The sequence below is a fragment of the Lynx canadensis genome, chromosome D3 (genome assembly GCF_007474595.2).
Source record: "Lynx canadensis isolate LIC74 chromosome D3, mLynCan4.pri.v2, whole genome shotgun sequence".
In the NCBI taxonomy this organism is placed as follows: Eukaryota; Metazoa; Chordata; class Mammalia; order Carnivora; family Felidae; genus Lynx; species Lynx canadensis.
Window position 1 is genome coordinate 74,377,374 of NC_044314.2, and position 26,009 is coordinate 74,403,382.

General features: G+C 51.2%; 1 protein-coding gene across 3 annotated transcripts in view; it reads left to right on the top strand.

The window, feature by feature from the left end:
- The window catches only part of BCR (BCR activator of RhoGEF and GTPase), a 129,387-nt gene that overhangs the window by 57,902 nt on the left and 45,476 nt on the right, over positions 1–26,009 (top strand). For 2 of the 3 annotated variants that reach the window (XM_030335670.1, XM_030335668.1), the window contains exons 2-5: positions 8,219–8,400; positions 16,126–16,230; positions 16,585–16,770; positions 21,974–22,081. In XM_030335670.1, the coding sequence (XP_030191530.1) occupies positions 8,219–8,400; positions 16,126–16,230; positions 16,585–16,770; positions 21,974–22,081 (581 nt within the window). The remainder of the gene's footprint in view (positions 1–8,218; positions 8,401–16,125; positions 16,231–16,584; positions 16,771–21,973; positions 22,082–26,009) is intronic. The other variant, XM_030335669.1, reaches the window with a different exon arrangement.

Sequence of the window (26,009 nt, forward strand, 5' to 3'; positions counted from 1 at the left end):
ATGAAATAGAAGTGTCTTGGGGTACCTGGATGGCTCGGTTGAACATCTGACTTCGGCTTAGGTCATAATGTCGTGGGTTCAAGCCCCATGTCAGACTTTGCGCTCATAGCACGGAGCCTGCTTCAGATATTCTCTCTCCCTCTGTCTCTGCTCCTCCTCTGCTCATGCATGTGCCCTCTCTCTCTTTCTCAAAAATAAATAAACATTAAAAAAAAAAAAAAGAAAAGAAATAGAAGTGTCATACATCTTGGCTGAATGTTGGGTACTCAACATTGTCTGAGGCCAAACTGCCTCCAAGAAACCTTTCTGAACCTTGTTGCAGAGTCAAGGTGGTGCTAAAGAAGAATAATCACATCATCCGGTGACTGAGGGCTGCAGCTTCCCAGCTGGTGTTCCAGCCTCTGCCTGCCCCGCCCCGGCACCAGCTGGTTCCAGCCCCAGGCCCAGAACGTAAATAATCTTTCCCTCCTCGAGGATCCAAGAGCTTTAGGCACAGGTGGGTCCTTGAAGATAGAAGAAAATCTTTTAACTGCTCTCTGGATGCTGATTGGGGGTCCTCGTCTACCCACACTGGGGGCATTCAGTCTTTATTGCTAAAAGTCACCCTCAAAGTTGACCTTGTGGTGATTCAGTCTCCAACCAGCTGGAACCCAAACCACAGGTGTAAGAGTCATAAGAGCTATTGTTATTAGTCCGTTTGTCTCCTCCGAGAGAGCTTAGCCTTGTTCAGGGAATCTAGAGCTGCCTGGAGAGCTGAAGCATCAGGCATGAGCAGGACAGGCTCGGGCCCTTCCCAGCTAGCATTTTCTGGCCTTTCGGGGAGACTTGCCTAGCCTCAGGGCCTTCTGTGTGCACAAGCTGGTCTGGGCTGTGACCTCCTACTACCCAGGCAGCCGGAGCTTTCCACACTAGCTTGGTGATGTCATTGCTGGGGTGGCAGCATGAAGTAGGATCATGGTCCCGGGATCCTAGGGTGCTCTCTTTGCCTCTCCTTCTCCCACAAAACCAAGGGCTCTAACAACAGGCCTCTCTCCAGGATACAGTGGCCAACTAGATGGGGGACATCTTATTTATAAAGAATTTTGACCCCCTTGCTGTAGATACAACAGAAGGGACAGCTGCCAGCCTGATGGCAGAGAAGAAAGCAGAAAGCCACCCAAACCAACCAGATATCTTAGAAAGTAAAACAGCGGGTGGCCTGAGGTACTGGTGCCAGGCAGCGCTGACGTCTGTCCGGAATGATGTTCTTGGTCTTCAGGAAACAGCTGGATAATGTTCCGGGTTCCCTGTTTTAACAGAGGAAAACAGATCTTTTTTTTTTTTTTTTTTTTTTGAAGTGAAATGACATAACATAAAACTAATCATTTCAAAGCGAACAACTCATGCCTAGTACAGTCACGATTTTGTGCAACCACCGCCTCTGTTTGGTTCCCAAACACTTTGATCACCCCTGAAGGAAATCCCATACTCATTAAGTATCCACTTTCTGTCTCAACGGATTTGTCTCTTCTGGACATTTCATATAAATGGAATCAGACAGTAGGTGGTTTTTTATGATCGCCTTCCTCAATTAGCGTAACGTTTCCAATGTCCGCCTGTGTTGGTACTTCATTCCTTTTTGAGACTGAATGTTGTTCCATTATATAGATACTCTGCAGTTTATTTATCCATTTATCAGTTGATGGACATTTGGGTCGTTTTACCTTTTGGCTGTTGTGAATAATGCCACTTGAATATAGCTTGAATTATTCTGGTACAAGTTTTGCTTTGAACACCTGTTCTCACTCCTTTTGGTCATATGGAGAGGAATTGGTAAGTCATGTAGTTATCAGCTCAGCCTTTTAGAAATGTCTTCAGAAAATGACCAAATATGCAGGTGACACAAATGGACCTCGGCATAGTCAAGATCCACCTGTTCCTCTCTTGTAGACTCCTTTCCTTGTCTGAAAAATGAGCATCTAGAAGTTTCTGCCTGTTAAGGGGTCAGAGTGGATTCAAGGAGATCAGCACTGTCCCTCACCCAGAGGAAGTACCCAGGAAAGGGTAGCAGGTATTTTGCAAAAATGCCTGCCTGCTGTGGCACATTTGAGACTTTTCTACTGTTTGGGAAACTCACTTCCCTGAAGCACTGCAGATATTCCCTGACTGTACTTGGGGTTCTGCTACACAGTAAAGAAGCCAGCCAAGCCCCAGGACCCACGGCCTATCCTGTAGATAGAATCTGCTCTCAGCACACGGGGTGTGGGAGGAAGCCTCAAGGCTGTGCACAAGCGTGGTGTCCAGAGCCAGCTCGAACCTGTGGAACCTGTGTGCCCTTCGGTGAGACCTAGATCTTTCTATCCCAGCCACAGTTTTCTGAGCCTCTCCTGGAGGGGCGATGCCTACCTGGCAAGACATCCCCAAGGACATGAGCTGCCGTCTGCAAGTCACCAGCACCACAACATCGTCAGCACTGTGCTGTTTGCCTGTGGCCCAGGGAGGGAGGGGAAAGCAGGGCTTCTGCAGATATGATGAGGTGGGGGCTCAGTACCTGCATCTGCAGAAACCTGCCCACTGTAGCTGGTGAGCCACCGGAAAGAAGATGGTGTTTGATCCTCTTTTACCTTGGTAAAATACCGCCCAGCCATTTGCTAACAGTGTCAACAGGGATAGGAGACCACCCTGCCTCTGTCTTAATGCATAATGAAGTTCCTGCCACACCACCCCCACCTGAGTTCCCAGTATCCCTTCTTCTTTCCTCTCAACCCTGGTATGTGTTTATCAGGATCGCTCCCCTGGCCATTTACAGCTGTTCCCATATCTGTTCTGGGAGGGGAGGGCTGAGATCATAACCTTAGTTCCTTCTGAGGATTTGCTTCAGGCTCTTCTCTTGGGGTGCCTTGGTCAGAGGGTGGGACAGGAGCTGGGATCTGAGCCTTGCACCTCTGGCAGCAGCAAGGCAATGGAAGCAGGATCTGGGGACGTTCCAGGTACATTGGGTCCAGGAGGGCCTCTCCTACAGCTGGGAGGCATGTGGCCGGTGGTCTGAGCTTGGTTCTGCACACGTGTCCTGGGAACCCTTGCGGCAGAGATCCCAGCAGGGCCTGGCAAAGGCCTCACAGTGAGATGCTTGCTTCCTGGCTTGCAGATATGAAAATAGGGAAGGAGTGTCGAAGTTACTGGAGATGTTTGAACTGAGACTGGGCTAAGGGAAAGACAGGCTGTGGGGAGAGGCTGGGGGCCCCTGGAGGAGCTGACAGGACTGAAGCTGGGCAAAGGGCATTTGATGCTTTGAAGGCAGGTAACTCTCTGGCCCTCTGAGAGCCCTGAGGATGGTTGCTGCAGGGCTTTGGGCACCTGTGGTGCTGTGATCCTGTGAGGGGTCCTGCTCCAGCACTGGGTGTGATCTGTGGTTACCAGATTCTTATGGGCTGGCAGGAATCTCATCCAGTCTGCATCAGGAAAATGCGGGTGGGCAGGGACGTGGCCTGGAAAAGATGATATATAAACTCTGTAAGAGTAGAGGGGTAGCTGCTGAAAACAAACAGTGGCTGTGCCAGTTGGACTGGTCTGGCCGTGTGACACTGGGCCTCCTTTTGAGGCTACATACACATAGCCGAGCAAGGCTTCCTTTTATTGTCCTTTGTTATGAAACAAATACACAGAAGACTATAATGAAGCCCGGGTACCCGCCACCCAGCCTGCTCTCATCAACTCAGGGAGCAAACTGCTTGGAAGTTTCCATCCTGTGCTTATTTTAGATGTGGTTGCAGGGGGCTGTCCACATGAAGGGGATGAGCCCTCCCCACGGCTCAGCTACCCGAGCATTGCCCCTATCTGGGAGGGATCTTAGGAATATGTGCATGTGGTATATACTTATTGCATAACATCAAATGGAACATTTTAACCACTCATGCTCATTGGCATTTGGTACATTAATACTGTTGTGCAGCCATCACCACCATCCATCTCCAGAACTTTCTCATCTTCTCAGACAGAAACTCTGTACCCACAATACACCAATTCCCCATTCCTTCCTCCCCTGGCACCCACCATTCTACTTTCTGCTCGACGATTCTGGCAATTCCAGGTTCCTCATATAAGTGCACTCACACAGTAAATTGAGCATTTTGTGACAGGCTTATTTCCCATAGCATTATGACCTCAAGGTTCATCCATGTTGTAGCATGCAGTCAGAATTGCCTTCCTTTTTAAGACTAAGTAATATTCCACTGCGTATCCATACCACATTTTGCTTATCCATTCATCCATCAGTGGATACTTGAGTTGCTTCCACAGTTTGGCTGTTGTGAATACTGTTGCTAGGAACTCGGGTGTGCAAATATCTATTTGAGTCCCTGCTTGCAATTCTTCTAAGTATATACCCAGAAGTGAAATCGCTTGATCATATAGTAACTCTATGTTTAATCTTTCTGAAGGATTTTTTTTTTTTTTTTTTTAAACCAGCATTGTCCTTGAGGTGTAAGAAGGGGATGTGATCTGGGCTGACTGGGACTTATTCCTCCCACTTGGTGGGGGTGGGGGTGGCTGCCTTTTGTTCTTGCATCAAAGACTAGATTTTAGATTTGCAGAGTGCAGGGATTGTGGCTGCTAAGCCGACTTGCCTGGAGCGGAGGAGGTTTTGGATTTCACTGTGCACATCCCTTTTCCACACTCAGCCAGCCGCTGTCTGCCAGCTCTGAATGGGCCTCACTCTCCCCCGCCCTCCTCCCCGCTGGTTAGCTGCTCTGTTGATCAACCCTCATTTCCCTGAGCCTCTTGTAGCCTTAGGATCGTAGCCCCTTCCCCCTGCCCCCTCCTCTGAAACCAGTGTTTGCTTTCAGCTTTGGGTAGAACTTTGTAGGAAGCTCTGGGCTTAACTCGGCCACCAGGTTCCCAGTTCTTTGAGGTAATGAGACTTCCCACTGGGTGTTCCTGGTAGAGGAGGGGAGAGCAAGGCCCCTCTCTCACTTTGCTCTGGTTCTTGGGAAATGGCAGCTCCCAGAGCCCCCCAGTAATATACTTTGTGCTCGAAGAGATGCGGGGACCCAGGAGTGGAAAAACTGCAGTGTGAAGGGAAGTCCCTGTATGCCGCTTAGGATGGGCGACAAGGAAATGAGAGCTTTCCTGCTCCCTCTGTCTCATTTGCACTGGAGCAGGCTGGATTCACTGGGACTCAGGTGGAATGCAGCAGTAGCAGTGACCAGCCATCCGGAATCCAGACATAAAAGCATTAGTTCCTCAGACATCAGTTTGGGGAGATGTGTGCAGAATTGGAAACAGCTGGGTTTTTAGTTGTCTGATGGTTATAATTACCTTGTGGAGTCCGGCTATGGAACCTGGTTTTTCAGTCTCACCTGGTGGAGGTGAAATGTCCGTATCAGAGTCAATGGCCCCACACAACCCTAGCCAGCAAACCTTTAGCAGGCACTTGGTTTTGCCCTGGGTTTTAGGGCATTGCTAAGCTAGCACTTTGTTTCACACATGTGGAATCTTTACAGTCTTTGGAGAGAGCCCCCTGAGTCTGACCCTAAAGTTCTTACTTGGGGCGTCACTTGATATTAATTTGATCTTGAACATGAGCTCAATGTAGTCACAGGCTGGGACATCAGGTGGTGGTTCTCAGATTAAGGGTGCTCTTCCAGGTGATGAATCTGTTGACTTTCTAAAAGGTCATTATTTCAAAAAAAAAAGAATGAACAGTTTAAAGTTTCTTAGAGAGGATGTGTGGACGCTGAAAATTCTGTGCTAATATAAAAGCGGAGTCCAGAGGAGGAGTGGGGAGCAGAGGAAGGAAGCTGTCGAAGGAGGTGAGGTCAGGAGGCAGGCAGGGCATGACTGGCTGACCCACACAGTGACCGTAACATTTTAGAGCTGAGTGGGCCTCTATCAATTGTATAGTTCACATGCCTGATTGTAAAATCAGGAAAACTGAGACACGGACAGCTTAAGTGACCTGCACTAATTCTCACCGGTAGGTAGTAACCTGGGCAGGACCAGAGCCTCACTTCTGGGAAATTCACACCACAGCCCATAGAACTGGCCCACCTGCCCCACCTGGAGGAAGTGTCCTGGGTTACAGAAGTAGAGCAAAGACCCTCCTGGCCCAGGGGGATCATTCAGGCTACCTGTGAGGAAGGCATCTGACAGCTAAAGCCTTCTGTCCAGGGCCTGAGCTGCCTTTGAAAGCAGCTCCCATGGAAGGCAAGTTTTCAGTAGGGGCTACTGCAATGCAGGGTTCATATCATGGATGTTGAGAGGACGAGAAGTCCTCTGTGTTCATTTTGGTTAAAAAGAATCTGGGATTCCCCAGAAGGAAATGGAAGCTGAAGTCAGACCTGTTTGGGGGCTGGGGTGTGGGGTTAGGGTTCTGCATTAACAGGGTTTTGTGTTTTTTAATACATTTAAACCCTCCCCATCTGTCCTCAGGGATGCTGGGCCAGAGCTGGTTGAGTGCCTTTGGAGATACTTAGGAGGAGGAGACAGAACTTGGCCTCTGACTGTCCTGGTAGGACAGTACAAACCCCAGCCGGGCTGAGCATTGATAACCAACACGGTGATGGTACCAGGAGCTCCTCTGTAGCCCATGGAGCTTGTTAGGGGACACGGTAGGAGCCCACCCAGCTCTGAGTGTCCCCTACCCTGTCTGCCACTTTCAACTCAGAATTGGCCTCTGTTGGAGCCCTCCTGCAGACACACAGGGCAGCAGAGCTCTGCCTGGCCTTTGTGGTCAGCGCCTGTATGCAGACAGCAGGGACACAGTGTGGGTGACAGCCAGCACAGTGCCAGCTCCCAGCTTGTGCCAGCGCAGCAGTCTTAGTCCTGGCTTCTTAAAGAACCCCCAGGAAGCCTTTGCAGCCACCAGGGCGCAGATCTCCCTGAGCGTCTGATTTCAGTGGTCTCTGTTTTTGAAGCTCCCCGGGTGGCACTAACGTGTAACCAGGGCTAAGGACAGCTCTTAGAGGGCATGTGACCTGCTGGGACACAGAAGTGGAGAAAGTGGGAGAGGCAGAGGTGTGTGAGGAAGCTGGGACGTAGGCAGATGAGTTGCACAGTGCACTGGCAGCCGTCATAGCTGGATGTGGTGAGCACCTGGTCACTCCAGCCACTGCTCCTCTTGGCTGCTGCATGGAAAGAACTGAAAACAGTCCCCCCACTAGAATTGCAGGGTCGACTCTGGAAGCCTGTGCCTGCCTGGCCTAGGTGGTCAGTGCCACCTAGAGGTTGAGCCCCAGACTGGGTGTGCTTGGTGGCGGAAGTTGTAATCTTATAAATAAACACTGCAGAGGCTGCCTGTGGTGGTGACATTTGGACAGGACTGCTTGCCGGTGAGTCATGGGGAAGGTGATGTAACCCAATCAAGATGACCTCAGAAATCCCATGGGCTGTGAAGATGCCCTGTGAAAGGAGTCAAGAAGTGACCCCCACATGAGACTTGGAGTGGACTGGGCCCTTGTGGGTTAATGTCCTGGTGAGGATCCATTGGATTAGAACAGTTCTGAAAACAGAGCTATAGAAAGGCTGGCCAAGGGGTATGGGCTTTGTAATTTAGCCAGGAGGAAGGGGTGACTGTCTTCAGGTGCTTTTAGGATGGAGGTGTTATTTTCTCTAACTAGATGGTTCCGAACAGCATGGAGCCGGCCATAGGGTAGGCCACTTTTGTCCTCACAGGGACACTCAGGTTGGGGTAAAGATGGTCTGGGACTTGCCACACCGCTGGGAGGTGGGCTGAGAGTCAACCAAGAGGCAGAGTGAGGTAAGGGGAAAGGGCTGCAGCACCTGTTCCCTGGGTTGGGACTGGTGGGCCTGGGGCACTGCTCACAGTGGCCAGGGCTTGCACCTGGAGTGGCATGATCTGAGCTTCTTGCCCGCATCAGATCCCCACGGACAGGTGCACAAGGACCATCCCTGAGAGCAAGATGCTAGCATTTGAGGTCCATCTTTCTGTAATGGCTCAGGCCTACTCCCAGGACAAGGGCAGATGTGCCCCAGACAGTGTCCTGAAAGCCCAGTCTCATTGTCTGGGGGGCATACCACTGTTCTGGCCCTGCCTCACCCTGTGGTCTTTGCTCAGTCGGTTGTGAAGGTGCGGTCAGCCTACCTGAAGTCTTTGTCCAACACCTCTGTGTGATAGCATCAGCCCAATGCCTGCTGGGGCAGGTGGGGTGTGGACCCTCCCAGGCAGACCTCTCTCTGGCCCCTCTCCCTATATCTAACACGGCTGCTTCTCTACACACAGATACATCGTTTGGAACGCCACCTGGCTATAGTTGTGCTGCAGACCGGGCTGAGGAGCAGCGCCGGCACCAAGATGGGCTGCCCTACATCGATGACTCACCCTCTTCCTCACCCCACCTTGGCAGCAAGGGCAGGGGCAGCCGGGATGCACTGGCCTCAGGAGCCCTGGAGTCTACCAAAGCGGTGAGTCCCAGGGTGGGAGGGCCAGGTGTGAAATAAGGCTTAGATCTGGCTCTGGCCTGCTGTCTACTTCCTAAAGGTGCCCTGCAGCACATCCACTCTCTCAGGGGCAAGTAGCAAGTAGGTGATGTCAGGAGCAACCAGTGGTTGAAGTCGCTAAAAACGCCTTCTTCTTTCCCCCATCCGGGGTACCTGCTGATCTGGAGACAGCATGCAAGGTGCTTTCAGCAGGGACTTCATGGAACTCTGTCAGCCAAGTGTGGAGGAGACAGGCAGCATATGCAGAGGCTGAGAATGCCACCACTGTCCTACCAGCAGGACGTGGTGGCGGTCCCAGCAGTGGTGCTGAGGGATAGGGGAGGGGGACAGTGTCTGGGCTCTTGTCCTTGCGCTGCATGCAATGCACTTGCTCCTTTTTGCCAAAAGGAGTGCTGCTGATGACTCCATCCATTTGACCAGGATCTTCCTCTTGAGGTATAATTGTCATTAACGGTCCTGATGTCACCTCCACTTTGGAACCGAAGCTCCAAGGTCATGTGGCTAGTGTGTATTGGCACATTCAGCAGATGCCCTCCTTCACTCCCAGAGATGGTCCTGGGCCCCTCTCTTGTAAGCACATAGCCCCGGGGTTGTTGTAGGCTCCTAGGGTAGTCCCACATGAGCTGGTGGCCTCACTGCTTTGATCTGTCCCATTGCCCTGGAGGGGCACTTCAGAGGTACATTAGAGCCCAGGCATGCATCCCCTACCTTTGGGACAGAGGGTGTCCCTTTGACTTCTCAGGTTCTTTTCTTCTTGAGTTGAGATCCTGTCCCTGGGGCAGGTTGCACCTCACTGTCTTCCTGTTGCCCCTCATGACAGATACCTTCCCTCTTTTGCTTAGCTTGTTTCTGATGATGTCCTCCCCAGGCTTAAATACAAGAGAGGAATCTGCTTTTCTCCGTTGTTGGTGGGAAGTGCCAGAAGCATATCTTTTCACTGCAGTTGCTTTTCTGCTGGGCTGATGCTTCAGCTGCAGGACTGCTTCTTATTTATGCTTTTGTGATTTCTAAAGACTCTGGCGCTGGGTAGGCTTCCCATTCTGAAACACAAGGATGGGAAGGGAAGCCAGTGTGTAACACACACCTACCTTGTGCAGTTTTGATCCAACATCTGGTTTCACTGTTTCACAGATTAGGAAACTGAGGTTCAGAGAGATGAAGTAACTTGCTCAAGGCCATGCAGCTACCAGATTTGAAGCCTTCTCAAATCCTCAGATGACACTCTTTTCTTTAACTACCTTGCCTTTCTCAGTGCCCTCCCTTGCTTCTTGCTTCACAAGCATGATTTGGTACAGACGGGGATCTTTCCAGTCCTGAATAAGCAGGCTGAGTCCTGAACTTGGGATAGGGCTGCCCTAGGAGGCTGATCTGCCCTCCTTGTGCCCAGACCCCATGCAGCTTGGCTGCCCATCCCCACCAGACTTCTGCCTTCAGACCCTCATCTACACTGACTTGGAGTTCTGCCCTCAGCTTTTAGCCATAGTCTGAGGGCTTAACTGCTATGGAGCCTGTCCACATCTGGGTGTCCACTCCCTCCTTTGGCCACCGTGGGAGCCCATAGCCATGTCTCATCTTATACATCTGTGCTTGCCAGACATGGGGTCTCCAATCCCAAGTACGCCACCTGGCCCAGAGGAGGTGTCAGGGAGTGTCTGGAGAAGATGGGAAGTTTTCCTTTCCTTTCCTTTCTTTATTTTTTAATGTGTATTTTTGAGAGAGAGAGACAGAGCATGAGCAGGGGTGGAGTAGAAAGAGAGAGGGGGACACAGAATCTGAAGCAGGCTCCATGCCCTGAGCCATCAGTACAGAGCCTAATGTGGGGCTCAAACTCACAAACCATGAGATTGTAACCTGAGTTGAAGTCAGACGCTTAACCAACTGAGCCACCCAGGTGCCCCTCTTTTCTTTTTTATTGCATTCACATACACATAATGTAAAATTTTCCATCTTAACCATTTTGAAGTATGCAATTCAGTAGTATGAAATGCATTCACCTTGTTGTACAGCCATCAGGACTGTCCATCCCCCTAACTCTTCATCTTGTAAATCTGAAGATCTGCACTTATTAAACAGCTCCCTACTCTCCCTGCCCCCAGCCCCTTTAAACCACCATTCTGCTTCCTGTCTCTATTAACTACTTCACCTCATGTAAGTGGACTCACACAGTATTCATCTTTTTGTGACGGGCTTATTTCACCAAGCGTAATATCTTCGATTCATCCATGTAGTAGCATATTGCAGAATAATTCCCTTCCTTTTTTAAGGCTGAATAATATTCCGTTGTACATATATACTACCTTTTGGTAATTCATTCATTGGTTGGTAGACACTTGGGTTGCTTCCATATTTTGGCTATTAAGAAAAATGCCACTATGAACATGGGAGTACAAATATCTGTTCGAGATCCTGCTTTCAGTTCTTTTGGGGGAATGACCCAGAAATGGAATTGCTGGATCCTATGGTAGTTCTGTTTTTAATTTTTTAAGGAGCCTTCATACCATTTTCCACAATGGTTGCAGCATTTTATATTCCCACCAACAGCCAACAAGCATTTTGGTTTCTCTACATCCTTGCCAGTACTTGTTTTCTGTTTGTTTGTTTATAGTGGTTCTCCTAATGAATGTGAGGTGGTAAGATGGGAATTTGATTGGAAAAGGACTGTGTAGCTTTGTTCCCGAAGCCCTCTGGTTAGGTGTTTGGAGCCCTGGGCCGGACACCCTCCACTGCCCTGGAGATAGACCTGGCATTGACTTTCTGGTTTCCCTGGCAGTGCAGTGCCTGGACAGTGAGACTTTCTTCTTTATTTTTTTTATTTTTGGTTTGAAGAAGACAGCTGTTACTTTCTAATGCCCACAAGCAGCATGCTGGTCTTGAGGCCCAAGGTGCCCAATCCTGACCAGTTAGGCTGGGGGAAATCCCTGCTCATCTTTTCCTACCCTCCCAGAGCATGCTCATCTCCGTCTACTGAGCTTGAGCTCTTTGGGCTGGGGGGCAATCAGGAGAACTTTCTATGCGCTCCATGGCAACCAGGTGGCTCAGTGAACTCCGAAGTTGCAGGTCTGTTCCATGAATGCCTGTCCCCAGAGGAAGGTAGGGAGTCAGCAGAGGCCAGGAACCCTCTTGCCTGGGATGCTGTGGGAAGGACCCAGGCCACCTTGGGTGGGTCCTGGTGACCAAGGTTACCTTCCAACCCTGAGGGCTTATGACATTCTCCACCCCTGGACGTTCTGAGGTGCCTGCTGATGTTGACCAAGCTGTCTGCATTTCCCCCTTGAACGATGACCGTGCAATCCCACATGGGGACAGAAGCCGCAGGAGAGGGCAGGCTGCCCCCAGGCAAGAGCCATCAGGCATACCTCCATCTCTTCATGGCCAGGTGAGGATACATCTTAGCAAGCCCCTTGGAAGAAGAGCAGGCCATTTTGATGACCACTGCCTCTCTCTGCTGGGAGGGTAAAGCTGACATCATTGAACTGAGGGAAGCAAGGCAGTATCATGGACACTTCTAGAGGCTGTAGTCAGAGCTGTGGGCTAGCAAGTAACCTTCCTTCAACAGTGTCAGGGAAAGGGGTGAGGGTCTGGCATCACCCCCAGCTGCCATCCTGGGGTCAGTGGCAGAGGGCCTGTGTTCTGCCAGATCAACATGGTCAGTCCTTCCTAGCGTCCTCAAGAGTCCCAACATCATCCCACCTATTTATTTATATGGGGAGACGTCAAGGCACAGAGACGGCAGCTGACAGTGGTCGAGCATCTCCTCACTGGGTTCTGTGACACGATGTGTGACATTGCTCCCCGCAGTAACCTGCCAGGCCCTGTCCCCAGCATACCAGCAAGAGGCAGGCCCAGAAACATTGGTCCTCAGCGAGAAGGGGCTGATACCACCTCAGCCCACATTTCTCACATTCAGGGGCCCTTCAGTGAGTGGCAGAGCTGGATAGGCCTGCCAGCCAGGGGCCTTTCGTGGGCACGTAGAGGCCGAGAAAGCAAACGCACACTTGGATTCTGCTGCTTGGCAGAAATGCCATGCCCTTGGGCTGCCTCAGCCCATTGGGGGCCCATGGACCCTTTGGGGATTTTTTGTTTGGGGTGGGGTTTTGTTTGTTTTTTTTAGGTGGAAGTCAAAGTATATGCACATATTCAATCAGTCACTCCTACTGATTGAATGCAAGTGAAATTGGCAGTTTTTACAAGGGAACTCAACAAGGGGCTCAGGAATGTTTGAAGACAAACAACCCTGCTTTATAACTTTGATACTGGCCATCACTTCATTCAGTGTATCTGGTCAATAGTTGTGCTCATGGAACAGAAATTGTAACTCTGAGTCAAGCTGTTATCTGAGCAACCACAAGTTCATTCACTTTTATGATTCACTGGTTAGAGATGCTTTGATTGTTCCGGTCCCCCAGTGAGGCTCTGCAGCAGACAGAGCAGGATAAATGTTACGTCCCTATGGCTCAGCTTGGCTACAATTGCCGAGCTCTAGGTCCTGACTTAAATAGTGATAATGTTTGCTCACACCTGTCCTCTCTGCAGAGTTGGAGAGGGCAGGTATTTGGTGCCAGCCCAGCCTGTATGCTTCCTCCTGAGAGCCCTCCCAGGTTGGTTTATCAGTGGGCAGGCATAAGAACTGTACTGCCTGCCCTGCGTGTTAGCTCAGATCCTTATGCAGAGGCCAGCCCCTGGCCCTCTGCTGGCTGGGCTCTAGGACAGTGGCCAGCCCTCTTGCCAGTGAAGGCATGGCCCCTGCCCAGAGAGGAAGACAGGGTCCTTTGTTGAGAGACCTGGCTGTCAACTCCCAGCTGGGAGCAGCCCACCCCTTCACAGCCAGGGTTTTGCACTCTGATCACCCTGGCTCCCTCAGAGTGGGGCTGGGGATAAAGGGTGCTCCCCAAATTCTGCCCTGCCACTCTGTTCCAGCTCCTGCCCTTGTGGGCCTGGTGGCAGTTTTGTTCACCTGGGTCCCTCTGTCAGCTTTCCCACCTTGTCATGCCCAGTTTGTTTTTATCTGCTCTGTCTGCCTCAGGTTTGTGTGGCTTGCTCCCTTCCCTGCCCTTTGCCCCTGCCCTGGCCCGAGTTGAAGTGGGAGGCCTTCCTTCTGGCTTGCTGCCTTCTTTTTCCAGTTGCCCTTCTCCTCCGGCTTTCTCTCCACCACCATCTCCCCACTGTCATGATCCCAACTGGATTCACGTGCCCTTTCCAGAACTGGCATGTGCGCAAAGCAGGGTTATAAATAACCCTGGTCCTGGCCCTGCCCTTTGTTCTCTATCTTCTGCATTTCTTTCCCGCCCTCTCCAACAAGGCAGAGTTGGCTGACTTCTGAGCTGTCCCTGTCTGCCACCAGCCCCCAGCACCATTCTGGGGCTCAGGAGACGATTCCTGGTCCAAAAAGAGGTATCTGCACCCGTGTCTTCTCCCCAGCCTAGCACATTCCCCAGGCCAGACATTCCCCTGAGCTGGCCACACCCTTCAGAACAGGGAGAGCTGGAGCCAGCGCCTTCCTGCCTGCGCTTTTTTTCCTCCCAGCTTTCCAAATTGTGTGGGTGGGAATGAGACGCACTGCCACCCATGTGAGCACCGGCATCTCGTGCTGGGTGGGGCTCTACCACCACCACCCCAGCCCCCCCATGGGCGCTCACAGTAGCAAGATTGTTCCTCAGCACACAGCAGGGCTGGGTGGGTGACTGCTGGTGCCCAAGAAGCCTGCTGTGCCCTTCACCTTACCTCTTCCCTTGCTTGGGGCCCAAATGGCACCTGGACACGATGGGAAGCGTGTTCAGGGTCATCTGAGAGCTACTTCTCCCAACGGGCTGCCACCATGCATGGTGACCTCAGTGGGCTGAGATGATAAGAGGGGTCAGTATCCCCTACCCCTGCACAACTGTGCACTGTGTGTCACAGACTTGCTGACTGTGGTGGCACTGGGGGCCCTGGAGCAGGCTAAGCTCACAGTTCTGGATCTTGGCACCTGCTTGTCAAACAGACCAGGGTTCCAGAAGAGCACTCAGAGCTTCACAAAGGTACAGCCAAAGCTAGGGCCCAACCAGGAGTTCTAGATCCATTCATTCGTTGGTTTGTTTGTTCATTGTCTTCATGGAGCACCTATTTGTTCCGGGCACTTTGCTGGCACAAGAAGTTTCAAGATCAGGCACAACATGTCCTAGAGATTTCTGCCTGTGAAGCCACTGCCCAGTGTGCCCTGGGTGGGGGAGGGGGTTCTGTGTGGAGTGGTACCTTTCCCTGGAGCGATACTTAGCCATGATCTTGGCGGCTGCCTTGTATGTATGCATGAGTACACGCACATACTTGGGCATGCATGTACACACATATGCATGCACCAAGCTCATGCACACTTAGAGATTCCCAAAGCAAAGTGGTGGTTCAGGAAGACTTTTTGGATGGTCCCACAGTGGGCAGTTAGGATGTGATACAAGCCTCAGGGACCAGAAAGCAGAAGCAGGTGGGACATGGGGATCGGGCCTTCCTTCCCCAGTTTATACCCAGGCAGCTGATGCTCAGGGCAAGAGGGCAGTTGCCCGAGACTGGGGCTCACCAGGCAGGCCTGGCTCTGTAGCCCTGTCCCCCGACTCCTGGCCCTGGGTGCTTCCTGCTGGGCTAGCCATCTGTGTCACTGAATGCCTCCCTCCTGCCACTTCAGGAAATTGGAAAGGGAAGCATGGTTGGGGGCACACAGTGGGGCCATACTGGGGAGGCCCTGATTCTAGGCTCTGTAGAGACACCGTGAGGCCTGAGCTGGCCTTAGGTCCTTCCTCGAACCCAGTGGTTCTCACCTAGGGGCGATTTGGCCCCAGAGGACATGTGGCAACATCTTGCAAACATTTGTGGCTGTCCCAGCTGGGGGTAGGAGTGGGTGTTGCTACTGGCACCTGTGGGTAGAAACCAGAAATGCTGCCCAACACCCTATAGGGGCCCCCAGCATCCAAAACAGAATTCTTCAGCCCTAGATATCAGCAGTGCCGAGGACCAGGCACCTGCCCCAGACCAGCAATCTCCCCTGAGTGGTTCAGGAAAGTGGACCGAAGGGGCAGCACTCTGGTTCTACACCCGAGGGCTACCACAGTGTGGTTGTCTCATGTTCATCCATAGGTGGAAAACCAGTGGCAGAATGGGCAGGGGTGTTGTCTCAGTTTCTGTGGACTACAGTGGACCTGTTGGCATAGGGCCAGGCAGAGGGAGCATGGGCAGGCAGTGGGCACAACCAACCTCTGACCCTGACTCCCTCACTAGTGGTCAGGTCACAGGCCCTCTCCAGGTGTGCAGAGCATAGCCCCCTGTGCTGCCCAGACACCCAGCTGGCCCATGGGGGAAATGGCCAGGAAGTCATACAGCAGTTTTTATACCTTTGGCATCAATATTTTCTATTAGTTTACTGGGCAGCTGTAACAAAGTCCCACAGACCGGGGGGACTTGCCCCAACTGCCCAGCTCCACGCTGCCCATTTCTCAATGTCATGACAAAGGGTGGCTCTTGGTTTTGCTGGATGACCCCTCCAGAATTTTCAGTGACCATGAGCAAGTGGCCGACTGGCTGAGGCTCCAGTGCCTCCCTTTATTTCTACATGGAGCCTTCTCCAGAGGCTTGTCCTTAGGTTGAGAAACAGGTCTTCCTCTCTGAGAGTGGCCACATAGGGCATCGTCCCCCAGGTCTGACCTCTGTCTGTTTCTCCTGCAGAATGAGCTGGACTTGGAAAAGGGCTTGGAGATGAGGAAGTGGGTGCTGTCTGGAATCCTGGCTAGCGAGGAGACTTACCTGAGCCACCTGGAGGCACTGCTGCTGGTGAGGAGCGGGGAGGGCCTGAGCTGGGCCGGGGCGCGCTGCTCACAGGCCCCAGGTCAGCCATCAGAAGGCAGCCCCCCTTGCCTGGAGTCACTGAGACATCGGTAGGCGGGCCAGAAATTTCCCCTCTGTAGAAGTTGGGCTTCCCCGTGGGGCAGTGGACACTAACATAGGACAGGTGCCAAACCAAGCTGGCTTTACATTTTTATTTTTAATGGAATTTAAAAATAAAAACACACATGTCACTTAACCATGACTTTATGTGGTCACACCATGCACCTGAGAAAGGGCAAGCCCTCTCATGTGTGCCACTCTACCTGTCACCCGTGTCACTTCACCTGTGCCCTCTTCCAGCCCATGAAGCCTTTGAAGGCTGCTGCCACCACCTCTCAGCCAGTGCTGACAAGCCAGCAGATTGAGACCATCTTCTTCAAAGTGCCTGAGCTCTATGAGATCCACAAGGAGTTCTATGACGGGCTCTTCCCCCGAGTACAGCAGTGGAGCCACCAGCAGCGAGTGGGTGACCTCTTCCAGAAACTGGTGAGTGACTCGGAACAGGTGCACGGCAGCCTCCCAGGAGCTTGCAGCTCTACAGGGATCAAGCCTCTCCCTTGACCTGCAGGCATGTGTTGCCAAGGGCTGTGGGACACCGAACCCTTATTTAAAGGCTCCACACTCAACGTGGGACTTGAACTCACGACCGTGAGATCAAGAGTCACATGCTGTACCAACTGAGCCAGCCAGGCGCCCTTGGAGAATTTTTTTTTTTTTAAGTGGTGTGGGGAGGGGAGATGTGGTCACTAAAAATCAAGGTAGCGGGAAAAGTACCCCTGGAGCCTGAAGGAGGGCCCTGGTAGAGAGAGGTGGGGAAAACCCACCTTAGCTCCTACCAGCAGCTGTTTTCAGAAACAACAGGCATATTTAATGCTGACTTTGACAGGGACACCTTCATGCCTTATAGAAATCAAGACTGGTTCTTATGGATAGACTAGAGAAATGCGGGGCAGGGTGGTTTGTAACTGCGGAGTGTGGACTGAGGCATAGCCTCTCAGTGAGAGGCAGTCTGGCTCCTGAGTAGCAGGGTACAAGGGGGCCCATCTCACCTTAGCTGAGGCAGGCCCTATAAGGCAGGTCCTGTCCTCACCACTGAGGGGGTGAGAAGCCTGAGGAACTGCGGGTCACTTGCTGGGACTGTAATCCTGGTTTGTCTCCAAAAGGAGGGCCTTTGCTGCTGCCTTCAGGGGTCATAAAACTGAAGGATAGCTGGTGCTGGATGATAAAATAAGAATTTCTGAAAGGGCTTGATGAGCCCATACTGACAAGGAATCCTTATGGCAGAGGTGGCTGTGGGTTCAGGCTGTGGCCGTTCAGGTCCCAGAGGCAGAAGCACCCTATCAGGACAGAAGGGGCCCACCGTGAAAGCAGGTCAAGGGCCTCTGCAGCCCTTTGCTGACCACAGGACCCAAGAAGAGCCAAGGATATGGCTTCTAAAACATCAATGGAACCAATAAAACCTAGCAATCAGATGAAAGATGCTGTGGCAGGCCCCTTGGCACTGGCCAGGCCACATCTGCGACAGGGATTGGCTCGAAGTGCATATTTAACCAAGACCTGGGTCAAGTAAAACTTGTCCAAAAGGAAGAAACAGTTAAGGGACTCGGGAGGAAGGAGAAAACCCGAGAGCTGTTGGATCGACATCTGTCTTCCAATATACAAAGTTCCAAAGTGTGTGGAAAGGAGTCCCCACCTCTTTTGCAGTTCTAAAGTGTGCAACCAGTCAGTCCCTTTCAAAGGAGGCCGTGGGAGAAGGGAGTCTGAGTAGAGGAGTTTAGCAGCTGTCCTGGGCCTGCCACTGAAGGCAGGTGCCAGGCAGGACCCTGTGATAGAGGTTCTACTTCTGAGGATTCCTAATCCCAAAACCAGATTATCCAGGCGCCCCATGGACATGCTTTTTTCCTGGAGCCTTCCTGCTCCCAAGGGAAACCAATCCTCCAGGGGTAGAGGTGGCCCAAGGTCACAGGCCCCTTCCAATTACTCAGAGCACAGCCCTCTGGGCTGCCCAGACCCAGTCCTTGCCTTGGCTTGCACCTGGGCTTGAGTGATCCACTCCAAGGTGTAGCCTTCCTATTGGTGGTCCTCTCTACACTGCCCTGGACTGCAGCTACCTTGGACTCCAGGCCGGAATGAAGATACAAGAAACACATGAAAAAATGCCTTTTTATTCAGATTCCTGTCACATGAGACCCCTTTCTCCATAGCCAAAAAGCAGGAGACTGTATTGGTGCAGCACCCCCAGCTCTGAAACCCACCTTCACCCCATTTCTCCCTGTGTGAAGTGTCAGCAGGTTCTAACCTAGTAGATTTGGCTCAGCCTGCAGCCCTCGTTAGAATGGGAGAATTGTGTTGTTGAGAAGAAACTGCAACAGCGCTCTTCCCTGAATAACATTCTAACATCACTCAGAAAATTATCTTTCAAATGTTCATAGTTCGACGAACGCCAGAATTTGGAAAATTTCTTCTGGTTTCCCTGGTGTCCTTGAGCTACCTTTGTGGGTCAGATGTTGCAGCAGGACTGAGAGGGAGCTGCAGTGGGAAGTCATGCCCCGGAACCAAGTGGAGAGTGTTCATGTGTGCCACCCAGCTAGGAGCTGGGGCTCTGCTGTTCTTTTCTGACCAGCACAAGTGCGGTTGGCCCCACAGATGGGGAGGGGGTCACCCCATCAGGCTCCCTAGCTGGGAGAGTCTTAGGACCAGGGGAGCCCGCATTGCTATGCCCCAGTTATGACACCTCCCCTGCCCAGGGGTTTATGAGCTGTGTCTGGTAGTTCAGAAAGCCTGGATCCCTTCCTACAGGAACGTACAGGTAAACTGCAATTGCTCAGGGGTTTGTTTCTGTCCGAAATTTTGTCAAGCTATGTTTTTGCTTTTCTGATCCTTTCAAACTTCCAGAAAAGTGCAGAAATAGTACAAGAATTCCCATGTGCCAGATACACCAGTTGTGACATTTTGCCAAATTTGTTTTATCTTTTTCTCTATCATTTTTATAAACATGTGTGCAATGTGCACACACACACACGTGCTAAATAATTTGAAAATAACTTGCAGATATATCTGCCCTTTTACCCCTAAATACTTCATTGTGTACTTGCTAAAAACAAAGACAAACTCCTTCCATAACCTGTAGTACAGTGATCGAATTCGGGGACTTTCATATTGGTGTGGTACTGTTATTTAATATGCAATCCATATGCAAATTTCTCCTGTTGGCCATCATGTTCTTGATAGCCACTTTCATTCCCTGATTCAGGATCCAATCCGAGGTTACAAAATGGACTTGCTTGGGGCGCCTGGGTGGCGCAGTCGGTTAAGCGTCCGACTTCAGCCAGGTCACGATCTCGCGGTCCGTGAGTTCGAGCCCCGCGTCAGGTTCTGGGCTGATGGCTCGGAGCCTGGAGCCTGTTTCCGATTCTGTGTCTCCCTCTCTCTCTGCCCCTCCCCCGTTCATGCTCTGTCTCTCTCTGTCCCCAAAATAAATAAAAAAACGTTGAAAAAAAAACAAAATGGACTTGCTTTTCACATCTCTTTAGTTTTCTTCAAACTGTACCAGTTCCTTGGCCTTTGCTTATCTTCCACGGCCTTGACATTTTTGAATGGTACAGGCCATGTTGTGTTTGTCTGATGTTTCCTCAGGAATAGATTCAAGTTTCGTGCTTCCAGCCAAAACGAAACAAAACAAGCCACAGCAGTGATGCCGTGTCCTCCTCAGTGCCTCATATCAGGAGGCACGTGATCTCTATTTATCCCATTATTGGTATAGCTTCATTTTAGATTAGCTAAAAAGATTAGACTGTTTGAGCACTTCTCAAATGCCACATGGGAGATGGGAGTTCCGTAGGGAAAGGGAGAAGGAGAAGTAATGGAAGGGATTCTCCTCTCCCGGACCTTGTATCAGTTTGCTAGGGCTGCCACAGTCTGCACAACTTGAACAACAGAAATGGATTTCCTCATAGTTCTGGAGGCTGGGGTTCTGAGATCAGGCGCCAGCAAGGTTGGTCTCCTGAGGCCTCTCTCCTCAGCTTGCAGATGACCACCTTCTCCCTGTGTCTTCACAGGTGTCCCTCTGTGGGTCTGTGTCCTTTATCTCTTCTGAGAACAGCAGTCCTACTAGATTAGGACCCACACTAACAACCTCATTTTAACCTATCTCCTCTTATGCCCTCTCTCTAAGTACACATTCTGAGGTGCTGGGAGTTAGGGTTTCAACATAGGAATTTTGAAGTGATGCATTTCAACAGTAACATCCCCTCTGGGCTCCTCACCAAATTATCTAAAGCAGCCCCATAGCTTTCAACCTCTGCTCTGTTCTCAGCTCTTTGGTATATTATGTGTTTGTTGATTAATTTATCATGTATCTTTCCTGCTACTGGCCTCGCTGTGTCCGAGTGATTTGCGGCTGTGGTGACAGTGCCTAAAGCAAGTCTTTGTTGGGGGAGGCGCTCAGTGACCGGTGACGGAGACAGAGAAGGAGATGCTCTGGGTCTGACTGTCGTACCTATTGGTATTTGAGAATGCAGTGACTTGTCAGGGTGATCAGTGCAGCAGGGGCCCGGCAGGGCCTCCGTGCAGCCCCCACAGGGAGCGGAGCCAGAGACCAGACAGTGCCAAGGGCGCCTGGTTTACCCAGCATCTGGGCTTGTCATCTGAAGAAACATAAAATTCAATATAAATGCAAATGCATATAGAAATAAAATTTAGATTCAGCACAGAACAAACACCAGGATCAGCTAAAGCTTTAGGCTTCCAGCTGGTCGGCTGCCGTGGGAAGGCCTGGCCAGCCCGTCACCAGGGTCCTCCATTACCCTCCCAGGCCTGGCTTTGCTGGTACAAGATGGGGGCTGGTTTCCCCTTGGCTGCCTCTGAAGGTGACCTAGGGCCCACATGTGCATACATACACGTGTGTGTGTGCGCGCGCGCGCGCACACACACACACACACACACACACACACACACACTTGCCCTTGGAAGCTCTCAGTTGAGTATCTGACCAGAAGGTTAAGTGAAGAGACCCTCTGTTAATGCCTTTGGTTTGACACAAGACAGACAAAATGCCTCTCGCCTTGCAGCTGGCAGCCAGCAGGTCTCCCACATGCCAGGTGTGGCATATAATACCTGGACCCCCCTTACCAGGTTTGGGCTGGGCTCATGTCTGGACAGTGGGAGCCCGTCTTCTCCAAGGGCAGCTAGATTGCGTGTTCCTAATGTGTTTGAAGGGATCAGACATGAGCGGAGCACTGTGGCTACCATAGGCCAGGGGGGCGACCTCCTTGTCCACTAGAGTCTCCTGCAGCCAGCACGAAAAGGTGACACTCCATCCCACTATGTATGTAGACTCTTGTCCGCATTCACTAACAGCCTCAAATTTTAGCTACTGCCGGTGGCACTATTAAAATGAGAGAGGTGGGAGGAACAAGCAGCTGTGGAAGGAAACCGTTACCTGCCTGGGGCAGTGAGTCACTTCTCAGCATGTCACTTGGGAAGAGGGAAGCATGCACAGTGCGTGGGGAGTGGGGGGAAGCAGGTGGGATGCGATAGCGGGAAAGAGCTGAGGTGTCTGCAGCTCTGCGCTGCCTGCTGCACCTGGGATTTCTCCAGAGCTATGCACGAAAGCCCATTTCTCAGAAAGATGGGGAGCAGCAGCACCTGTCCTGCACCTGTCCCACACTCTCTTCCTTCCTTCCTACAGGCCAGCCAGCTGGGTGTGTACCGGGCCTTTGTAGATAACTACGGAGTTGCCATGGAAACGGCTGAGAAGTGCTGTCAGGCCAACGCTCAGTTTGCAGAAATCTCTGAGGTACTCGTGACACTGTTCAGACAGGTGCACCCCTCCACCTCCCACGGGTAGGATGTGGGCTGGCCGTTGGTACACCATGACCCGGGAGAACTGGGTGCACCAAACCAAGTTCTGGTGGTAAATCTCAGCTCTGTTTCCAGATGTTTCTGGGTTGGCTCTGTCAGCCTTGTGTGGGGGACTCTGTTGTGAACAGATAGGAGGAGCAGCTCCATGAGTTCCCTGCCTCTCTAGGGTCCAGGACTCAATTCTGGGGCTCTGCCAAGTCCCCCAGACAGATGCTGTCTTGTACCACCTGTGTGCAGTAAGGAGTGTCTGTAGTTCTGTCTCATGAGCAGAGGTCTGGCCATGCGAGTCCCGAGGCCAACTATGCACCTTGTCACTAGAGAGCAGGTGGGGAGGTGTGTTTTGCTCCATTTCTCTTGTAGCCTGCTGGTGACCTTGCTCACCAGGGAAGCTGAGCCCTAGCACAGGGGCGTGGAGCTGCTATAGCTGCTCTCTCTAGACCCACGTGGGCAGAAAGCTCCAGGCTGGAGCTCCAGGAGGACTGAAACCTCAAGCCCCCAGTATTAGCATGAGGGGCCTCAAAAGACTTTCTCAGATACACAGGACAAGTGGCCTGTTGGGGCTGGTGGCTATGCCTGGACCAGGACCTGCAGCGCCTGCCTCCCTGGGTTCCCGGCGGGGGTTTTCCCCACCCTTCCACATCCTGTTTCTATCCTCTGCATTGGGGTGACATTTCCTCTTTCTGGGCCTGTCATCACTTGTGATGCCTCCAGCTCCTCGGAGCTCTGACTTGCCTTCCCTCCACCAAACAAGGATTCTAGATGGAAAGACTCCAAGGGAGAAATTAGCATAAGAAAGATAAATGGAAACTAGAAATTGGGAGTGAGTGGGGTCTCCCTTGCTGAGAGACAATCATACCCTATCATACCTGGCTTTGTTCCGGGGGCTTTGTGCCATTTTGTAATTTATCATGAGAGGTGGCATGTTGTGGGTGCTGATCGTCCCTCATGGTGGTAATGGGTGCCATGCTGTTCCTCCAGAGCCCGTGGGGCCATCCACTCCCTGCCTGGTGCTGCTGGTAACAGGCTGCATGCATCCAGGGTTCCAGGCTGGCTCCAGATGTCCCTCCCTGTCATTTAGACCATATCTTTCATCAGGTCTTTCACTTAGCAACCCTCCCCCCCACCCCTGACAGCTGCAATGTTGGCACAGAATCCTGAGTGACCTTGACAAATTAGAGACCTAATCCTTTAAGAGCAGGCTCTAGTTAAATGGAGCCAAGTTCAAGTCCACCCAGACAGGCTTCTAGAAGAGGAGGGAGGAAGCAATGATGGGATACCAACCCAGGGTCACGTGGTCCCACTGACCATGCACAAGTGGGAATCTGAGCTGAGGCAGGGATGCCGGGAGGGCGACAGCATCTTGGGGCCAGCCGAAAGCTGGTCCTCAGTGAAGCTTGTACTTTGGAGGCATCATCCACTTTGGTTCTCCACCTATATTTTTTAAAGAGACTCAGAGAGATTGGAACCACCCAGACAGAGCAAAATGGAGCCAAAGGAAACAGAAGCAGCAGGCTGTGTAGAGGTTCACTCTGGGGGTCAGAACTCAGACATGGGGAGTGGATGGTCACCTCCAGGAGAGGGAGCTGTGGAGCCGTGGTCCCTCATCTCCCAGTCCTGAAAATGAGCCAGGGCAGTTTCCAGTTAGGCCAGAGCTGCCTAAGCTGGGATTCATGGAATGCCAGCTCCCACATGATGGAGTTCTGGGAAAAGGGCCTCTGGAATCAAGTTAAGTATGAGAACTGGGGGATTAAGCCAAATCATAAGTTTCCTTGAGACAGGATTTCTGGAGCTCTCTCTGCATGCTGATGTGCATGGGACTGTCCAGGGGCGTGTGGTGTGAAGGCTGCCTCCCAGGCCCACGTGAGCATGGACCCTGATTTTTACAGAGGCTCAGGTTCAGCTCTCACATGCCCTCATACCCCCCACACCCCTTTGGAACTGCTGAGGCAGATGTTCGGAGGAATAATCACTGTGAGGGCCATTAAACTCTCAAGAGAGGTTCCAAAGAGCATTGTGGAGTTTGGTCCCAAGGAGCTTAAGATACCATCATTTTTAGTCTTGAGAAGTTTACTGCAGTGCAAGAGGTTGGGAGAACCATGTCTGAGTCCCTTCCTGTTCCCATGCTGTTTTTGTTGTTGTTCAGCAGCCTAGTAATGGGATTAACCATAGCTTCTTTCCAGAGATGATTTCAGGTACCCAGGCATCTTATATCCTGGCTTTTCTTGGTACCTTGGACCAAATCAGTGAATCCTTTGATGCAGTTGTGTGAAAGCATGACCTACCCACTGGAAAGCTCTGCTCTCCTCCTGGGGATCATAGCACCTCTTTGTTAGCAGCTACAGGCATACCTTGCTTAAGTGCACTTTGCAGATCCTGTGTTTTTTTACATATTGAAGGTTTGTGGCATCCCTGTATTGAGCAAATCTGTCAGTGCCACCTTCCCAACAGCATTTGCTCACTGTGTCAAATTTTGGTAATTCTCAGGCTATTTCAAGCTTGTGCAATATTATTATATTTCTTTTTTTTTTTTCAAAAATTTTTTAATGTTTATTGATTTTTGAGAGAGACAGAGACAGAATGCGAGTGGAGGAGGGTAGAGAGAGAGGGAGACACAGAATCCGAAGCAGGCTCCAGGCTCCGAACTGTCAGCACAGAGCTCAACGCAGGGCTCGAACTCACGAGCTGTGAGACCATGACCTGAGCTGAAGTTGTACAGTCAACCGACTGAGCCACCCAGGCGCCCCTTTTTATTATATTTCTTATGATGATCTGTGATCATTGATTATGATTGCTGAAAGCTTAGTTGATGGTTAACATTCTTTAGCAATAAAGCATTTTTTAATGAAGGTATATACATTGCTTATAGACATGATGCTGTCGATCACTTAATAGACTACAATGTATTGGTAAACATAATTTTTATATGCACTGGAAAACAAAAAAAAAATTCATTGGGCTTGCTTTTTTGCGATTTTTGCTTTATTGCAGTGGTCCAGAACCATACCCGCAGCACCCCGAGGTATGCCGGTATATTTGCAAACTCAGGAGAGGGTGGGGAGGAGGTGGAATCCAGTGTTAGTCTCAGTGGTGGTGGGGCTGCCCTGGCCATTTCTTTTTTTTTTTTTTTTTTTTTTTTTAAATTTTTTTTTTCAACGTTTATTTATTTTGGGGACAGAGAGAGACAGAGCATGAACGGGGGAGGGGCAGAGAGAGAGGGAGACACAGAATGGGAAACAGGCTCCAGGCTCTGAGCCATCAGCCCAGAGCCTGACGCGGGGCTCGAACTCACGGACCGCGAGATCGTGACCTGGCTGAAGTCGGACGCTTAACCGACTGCGCCACCCAGGCGCCCCATGCCCTGGCCATTTCTAAAGGTGACTGCCCTTCACACTTCCCAGCCCCCTTGCCCACTGTTTAACTTCTCTGAGAAAACAGTTCTATGCATTTAGGGAGGGCACTGTGATTTGCCTTGTTTTTATAGGATTCCTTATGTCACAGGCTCTTGAGCAGGGGTGATCTTTGTCCCAAGCGACAACTTAGCAATGCCTGGGGATTTTTGATTGTCATAGCAGGAGGAAGGTGTGCTGCTATATCAATAGATAGAGGCCAGGAATGCTGCTCGGTGGCCTGAGGTGCACAAGACAGGCCCCCACAGTAAGAGAATTTCTGTCCCCAAGTATCAACAGTTCCAGATGAACCTACAGCACCTAGGGCATGCCTTGTGTTCTGCCTATCCTGTATTTCATGCTATGGTCCAGGATGCCCCATAAGTCTTGCCTCAACTAAGATTTTTTGCAGTGAGTGAAGGGTGAGTTTTCTTGCTGAAGGTTTCTGACCACAGAATGTCCTGCCACATCAAAGCC